The sequence below is a fragment of the Colobus angolensis genome, unplaced genomic scaffold, assembly GCF_000951035.1.
Source record: "Colobus angolensis palliatus isolate OR3802 unplaced genomic scaffold, Cang.pa_1.0 Scaffold79, whole genome shotgun sequence".
In the NCBI taxonomy this organism is placed as follows: domain Eukaryota; kingdom Metazoa; phylum Chordata; class Mammalia; order Primates; family Cercopithecidae; genus Colobus; species Colobus angolensis.
In genome coordinates this window covers 1,320,691-1,327,782 of record NW_012121709.1, presented here as the reverse complement: position 1 = coordinate 1,327,782, position 7,092 = coordinate 1,320,691, and the positions used below count along the sequence as shown (strand labels likewise).

The 7,092-nt window shown below is 52.0% G+C and overlaps 1 protein-coding gene across 1 annotated transcript in view; it reads left to right on the top strand.

The window, feature by feature from the left end:
- DDX54 (DEAD (Asp-Glu-Ala-Asp) box polypeptide 54) overlaps nt 1-7,092 on the top strand; it is a 35,948-nt gene that overhangs the window by 12,430 nt on the left and 16,426 nt on the right. Inside the window, exons 2-8 of the mRNA XM_011928732.1 lie at nt 1,114-1,243; nt 2,151-2,221; nt 2,819-3,007; nt 3,124-3,173; nt 5,012-5,053; nt 5,170-5,265; nt 6,927-7,048. Coding sequence (XP_011784122.1) covers nt 1,114-1,243; nt 2,151-2,221; nt 2,819-3,007; nt 3,124-3,173; nt 5,012-5,053; nt 5,170-5,265; nt 6,927-7,048 — 700 coding nt within the window. The remainder of the gene's footprint in view (nt 1-1,113; nt 1,244-2,150; nt 2,222-2,818; nt 3,008-3,123; nt 3,174-5,011; nt 5,054-5,169; nt 5,266-6,926; nt 7,049-7,092) is intronic.

Below are 7,092 nucleotides of genomic sequence, written 5' to 3'. Positions count from 1 at the left end.
AAAAAAAAAAAAAATACAAAATTAAAAAATTAGCCAGGTGTGGTAGTATACGCCTATAGTCCCAGCTACTCAGAAGTCTAAGGTGGGAGAATCACTTGAGCCTAGGAGTTCAAGGCTGCAGTGAGCCATTACTGCACCACTGTACTCCAGCCTCAGTGACAGAGTGACACCCTGTCTCTTAAAAAAAAAAATGTGTGTTTACTTTTTTTTTTTTTTTTTGAGACAGGATTTCTCTGTGTCACCCAGGCTGGAGTGCAGTGGTTAGATCATGCCTCACTGCAGCCTCCATCTCCTGGGCTCAAGTGAGCCTCTTGCATCAGCCTCCTGAGTATCTGGGACTACAGGTGCAAGTGACCATACCTGGCTAATTTTTATTTTTATTATTATTATTATTTTGACACAGAGTCTTGCTGTGTTGCCCAGGCTGGAGTGCAGTGGCGCGATCTCGGCTCACTGTAAACTCTACCTCCTGGGTTAAAGTGATCCTCCCACGTCATCCTGCTGAGTAGCTGGGATTACAGGCACATGCCACCATGGCTGTCTAATTTTTGTACTTTAGTAGACGGGGTTTCACCATGTTGGCCTGGCTGGTCTTGAACTCCTGACCTCAGGTGATCTGCCCATCTTGACCTCCTAGTGTTGGGATTACAGGCGTGAGCCACTGCGCCAGCCAGGTATTTAATTTTGAGGGCTTTGATGGTGGTGATGATGATAGTGATAATACCACCACGTTTCTAAGCACCTTTCTAAGTTCGACACTCACCCATATATATGATCTTCACAGCACCCTGGGAGGCCTCTGCTTGTTGTCCCCATTCTGCAGGTGTGGAAGCACAGGCTCAGGGAGATTAAGTCCCTTCCCTCAGGTCTCACAGCTGGTAAGTGACAGGATTGGGATTCAAACCGAGACAGTCTATCTGCAGACCCCACTCCAAACTTCTGTCCTGTCCTGGCCCAGCCGAAGGAGAACTTACTAGCAAAAAAGTGACGTGATCTGGCGGAAGCATCATTGGCTTGAATCGGGGAGAGAGAGCAACAGCACAGCCCCCTTCCCTGCCCCCTGTGGTCCCACTGTGCCTGGAATGACACTCCCTCTCTGTTCTTCCCTCGCAGCTGGGACCTGGCAGACCCCTGCCCACCTTTCCCACCTCGGAATGCACCTCAGACGTGGAGCCGGACACCCGGGAGATGGTGCGTGCCCAGAACAAGAAAAAGAAGAAATCTGGAGGCTTCCAGTCCATGGGTGGGTGCACGTTTGGCATCGGGGACTTTGCAGGAGCGGCAGCTGGGGATCGACCCCGCCTCTGCACTCCATCACTGATGTCCACTCTGGGCCCAGCACTGTGGTTGGGTAGACTAGGGTAGCAGATCTGGTCTCCGAGTCATTCAGGGCCTTCTAGCGGGGCAGTGGGCCTGACATAGGAGAGGGCAATTAGAACAGGCCTCGGGAAAGGCGATGTAGATGCAGGAACAGGCAAAGACAGTCGGGGACTTACTGCATGCAGAGGGGCATTTCAGAAGGAGGGAAAGGATGGAATAGGTTGGTGGTGTGGGGACACCTGGCTGGCCGGAATTAAAGCCTGACTGTTACTCTTTACAAATCAGTAGCAGCTAGACCAAGGATTTAACTATCAAGACGAGTGCCGGGTACAGTGGCTCATGCCTGTAATCTTAGCGTTTGGGGAGGCAGAGGTGGGATCACTTGAGGCCAGGAGTTCAAGTCCAGCGTAAGCAACAAAGCGAGCTCCCATCCAGGCCCTCACCCTCTTGTCCCTCCCCACCACCTGGGTGTTTCTGAATTTCATTCCAGACATCCTCATTGTGTCCGCACACACTTCTGAGAGGCGCAGGACCTTACCACCCCTAAAACAAAGGCACAGCTTCTCAGTGTCATCTAAGACCCCATTAGCATTCAGAGATCCCTGCTGTCTCATGACATCAAGAGTGGATTCACATCAGAAAAGCAAATAAGGTTCAGGTGCCCCAGTCAGATCTGTCTCCTAAGTCTCATTTCACCTTTCAGTTTCTGCTTTATTGCTTTTTTTCTTGTTGTTTGTTGTTGATGAAGCTGTCATTTGTCCTGTAAAGTTTTCTGGGGTTGGTGCTGCGGGGACTCCCTCGGCCCCCTGACGGTTCCATGTCTCTCCCAGGCCTAAGCTACCCAGTGTTCAAAGGCATCATGAAGAAGGGGTACAAGGTGCCGACGCCCATCCAGAGGAAGGTGAGGGGTGGGGCGGTCGACGGGTGAGGGCCTGGGAGGAGTGACATGGCCCTCTTGTCTGGCCCCTTGACAGCCACCCCTTGTCCCAGCTGTCACATCTCTTGCCCCCTTTACTCTGCTGAAGCCCCAGCTAGCGTGCCCACTTCCTCGGTGGAGAAAGTTGGGCTGAGCTGAGCAGAGACTCTGGGCCTTTCTGCCAGTTGAGCCTCCCAGAGGCTTCCCATAGCTAAGCCTCAGCTCAGGCAGCTCACAGCCACCTGTTATCATCCAGAGATTATGATTATGGTTCTCAGATGCTTCACCCAGTGGGCGCCATCTCTCTGGGGTGTGAGGAGGACTGGACGGGAGGTAGAGTCCGCTCCGCCTGAAGAAGGGTGTTCCAGCAGTGGAAAGAGTTGGGGTAGTGAGCCGCTTATCCTTGGAGGCGTGCTAACAGGCTTTTGAAAGAATGGGCAAGAATAGGCTTAGGGCTGGGTGACAGGTGCCTGTCCATTCACTGAGATCTGTAGCACGCCCACTCCTCAGGACCTTGAAGCTCTGGATCATGTGGTGTTTGGGAGGAGCTGACCCTGACCTTCCCTGCTTGTGCCCCTCCAGACCATCCCAGTGATCTTGGATGGCAAGGACGTGGTGGCCATGGCCCGGACGGGCAGTGGCAAGACGGCCTGCTTCCTCCTCCCCATGTTTGAGCGGCTCAAGACCCACAGTGCCCAGACTGGGGCCCGTGCCCTCATCCTCTCGCCCACCCGAGAGCTGGCCCTGCAGACCCTGAAGTTCACTAAGGAGGTGTGTGTGGGCTTGGGGAGAGGTGGGAGGCGAGGGCTGACTTGGGACCGGGCACAGAGGCCACAAGTATGCTGTCATCTCACCCCTGCCCTCTCTCAATCACTTTCTCTTCTCAGCTAGGCAAGTTCACTGGCCTCAAGACTGCCCTGATCCTGGGTGGAGACAGGTAAGGTCCCTGCACCCCATGCCAGGGTCACCACCATGCAGGCACATCTCTGTATCTTCAGGACATTAGTTTGATTTAGCTCTGTTACTTATTAATAATGGCAGCTTCTGTGCTCATTCAAAAAAACCAACAGACTGGGCCCAGTGGCAAATGCCTGTAATCCCAGCACTCTGGGAGGCTGAGGCAGGCAGATCCCCTGAGGTCAGGAGTTCGAGACCAGCCTGACCAACATAGTGGAACCCTGTCTATACTAAAAATACAAAAATTAGCTGGGTGTGGTGGCGCATGCCCCAGCTACAGCGGAGACTGAGAAAGGAGAATCACTTGAACCCGGGAGGTAGAGGTTGCAGTGAGCCGAGATGGCACTACTGCACTCCACCCTGGGTGACGGAGTGAGACTCCGTCTCAAAAGAAAAAGAAAAAACAAAACAAAAACCCAATAAGGCTGGTCCAGTGGTAGCAGGTTATCAGAACTTACCAACATTAGTATCATTAAAGTTGGTGTACAACCCCCTCACTGCTAAATTTGACTGGCTTAAGAAAAAAAACCAACAAAGGAAATCCTGCAATAAAATATTAAAATAAATTGTCCACAGAAGCACTGCCACTCAGAAGTTCCGGTGCTCCTGAAATAGAGTCGTCAGCTCACCGGATAGACAGGTGTATCTATTTTCATATGCCTAATTGTGGGCTTGGTTTTTGTTTTTTTTTTTTGTTTGTTTATTTTGAGACAGGGTCTCGCTCTGTCACCCTGGCTGCAGTGCAGTGGCGCACTCACAGCTCACAGCAGCCTCAGCCTCCTGGGCTCAAGTGATCCTCCCATGTCAGCCTCCCTAGTAGCTGGCACTACAGGTGTGCACCACCACGCCCAGCTAATGTTTATATTTTTTGTAGAGATGAGGTCTCGCCGTGTTGCTTAGGCTGGTCTTGAATTCCTGGGCTCAAGCGATCTGCTGCTTTGGCCTCCCAAAGTGTTAGGATTACAGGCATAAGCCACCATGCCTGGCTGTGGGCTGTTTGGAAGCAGCAAGCACAGGAATTGAGGGATATTTGTAATAGCTCAGATGTACCACCCTTCCTAGGTAGTAGGTGCCACACCTCTTTTACAGATGAGCAAAATGAGGAAGTGACAGGTTAGAGCCAGGCAGTGATTCCATAGTGGAGCTGGGATCAGAATGCAGTCTCCTGCCTCATTCCATGCTGTATCCCACAGTTTCTCCCTTAAAGAGCAGCCCCTTTAAGGGAGAAAGTTTAAGGATGCTGCTATTAACACTCTTTATTCTCAGAGAGTTTGCTTTTCAGTGCTTTTGTCTCCATTGTCATTTATTCTTTCTAAAGTTTGTGATTGTCAGAAAGGCCTCCCTGGGCTAGTCCTGGCCCAGGACTACCCTGGCTCCTACAGGTATCCCAAGGGTGCTTCAGAGGAGGACTAAAAGTAGGGATGTGTGCCCAAAGGGTTTAAGGATGAGAGCTGACAGAGATCCGGGGAGCCTGAGTTCTAGTTGGAGCTGGTAGTTCCAGGGTTAGTTGCTGGGGGCGCTGTGGGTAGCAGACAGCTTTGTTGCTATCTGGACCAACAGAAGGAGTGAATTGAGGTCTGTAGTTGAGCCCATCTCTTCGGGGGAACTCTGTTATAACCGTTCTTTTGAATATTTCAGCTTGTATCTCTTGTCAGGGCAATGCCTTTGCCTCATACCTCAGCACTGGCCTTTCCTCAGTTCCAAGCCTCGGGTCTGTGTTCCTGGGGTTGGGGTGTGCAGCCTCACCTGGACGTTTGGTTATGGGAAGGGAAACCGGAGACCTGTTCTATCAAGCTAAAACCCTTCTCTCCTCTCTAGAATGGAAGACCAGTTTGCAGCCCTGCACGAAAATCCCGACATGTGAGTTTGTGGATTGGGGATGACTCCCTGAGGTCCCTTCCCAGTGGTGGGGGTGTAAGAGAACTATGGTGGTGGCCCTGGCCCTGGAGTCACCTGGCCTGTGCACCGTCTTCCAGAATTATTGCCACGCCCGGACGGTTGGTGCATGTGGCTGTGGAAATGAACCTGAAGCTGCAGAGTGTGGAATACGTGGTGTTCGATGAAGCCGACCGGTAAGGCTGCAGGTCAGCCCTGAGCACTTGTGTCTGAACTGGGAAAGCAGAGGCAGAGAGGTCAACCAGAGGAAGGCTCTGCCGGGAGAGACCCGTGTGGCCAAGATTGAAGCAGTGTCTCCCCAGATGTGGGCTGCAGACCTCCTCATAAGTGGTGCTGGAGCTCATCTGTGGGGCTCTCTGACCAATATTTATAATTTTGCATTTCAGGAGTATTGAAATGAATAATAGGACATCTAACATGGGATTTATTTATTTATCTATTTATTTTTGAGATGGAGTTTCGCTCTGTCACACAGGCTGGAGTGCAATGGCACAATCTTGGCTCATTGCAACCTCTGCCTCCCAGGTTCAAGTGATTCTCCTGCCTCAGCCTCTTGTGTAGCTGGGGTTACAAGCATATGCCACCACGCCTGGCTAATTTTGTGTTTATAGTAGAGATGGGGTTTCACTATGTTGGCCAGGCTGGTCTTGAACTCCTGACCTAAGGTGATGCACCCGCCTCGGCCTCCCAAAGTACTGGGATTACAGGCATGAATCACAGTGCCCGGCCCCTAACATGGGATTTCAGTGATATTTTTTTAAAAGCACAAAGTTGAGAGCATGGACTCAGGAGCCAGACAGGAGTGGGATCCAGTCCTAGCTCTGCAACTTCAGCTCTGAATTTGGGCAAATCACTGGGCATCTCTGGGCCTTGGCTGCTTCAACTGCAAAATGGGGATAAAGTAGCATGTACCTCCCAGGGGTGCTGTGAGGACCTGAAGACTTGATACTTGTAAAGTACTTAGAACCCTCCCTGGTAGAGTTGGGGAGGGGGAGGTGGGGGAAGGGGGGAGGGACTGCTATCATTGATTGATTGATGGTGACAGGGTCTTGCTCTGTCGGCTAGTCTGGTGTGATGATGGCTCACTGCAGCCTCGACCTCCCAGGCTCAAGGGATCCACCCACCTTAGCCTAACCTGAGTAGCTGGGAGTATAGGCATGCGCCACCATGCTCAGCTAATTGTTTTTTTTTGGTTTTTTTTTTGAGATGGTGTCTTGCTCTGTCACCCAGGCTGAAGTTCAGTGGTGTGATGTCGGCCCACTGCAAGCTCTGCCTCTCGGGTTCATGCCATTCTCCTGCCTCAGCCTCCCGAGTAGCTGGGACTACAGGCGCCTGTCACCACGCCTGGCTAATTTTTTTTGTATTTTTATTACAGACGGGGTTTCACCATGTTAGCCAGGATGGTCTCGATCTCCTGACCTCAGGTGATCCACCTGCTTCAGCCTCCCAGAGTGCTGGGATTACAGGCGTGAGCCACTGTGCCCGGCCCCAGCTAATTTTTTATTTTTTGTAGAGATGGGGTCTTGCCTAGGGTGTTCTCAAACTCTTGCTACCTTGACCTCTCAAAGTCCTGGGATTACAGGCGTGACCCCCTGCAGCCAGCCTGGGCTGCTGTCGATTATTTCAGAATGAGTTTGTAAGCACATAACCGAGACAGATTCCAGATTTCAAGGTTATTGTTGATTGGGATGAAGTCACGCGATTAAGTGTGAGATGGGCTGAGTTAGAGAGAGGAGCCCTGAGACACCGCAGAAGTTGTGGGGACAAGGATGGCTGAGGCTGGAACTCCAGGGAGTGGAGGCCCCCTCTGACCCGGTCTTGCCCTCTACCCTTCCAGGCTTTTTGAAATGGGCTTTGCAGAGCAGCTGCAGGAGATCATCGCCCGCCTCCCCGGGGGCCACCAGACGGTGCTGTTCTCCGCCACGCTGCCCAAACTGCTGGTGGAATTTGCCCGGGCTGGTGGGTGAGCTGGGGGTGGAGGTGGGAGCTGGGGGTGGAGGTGG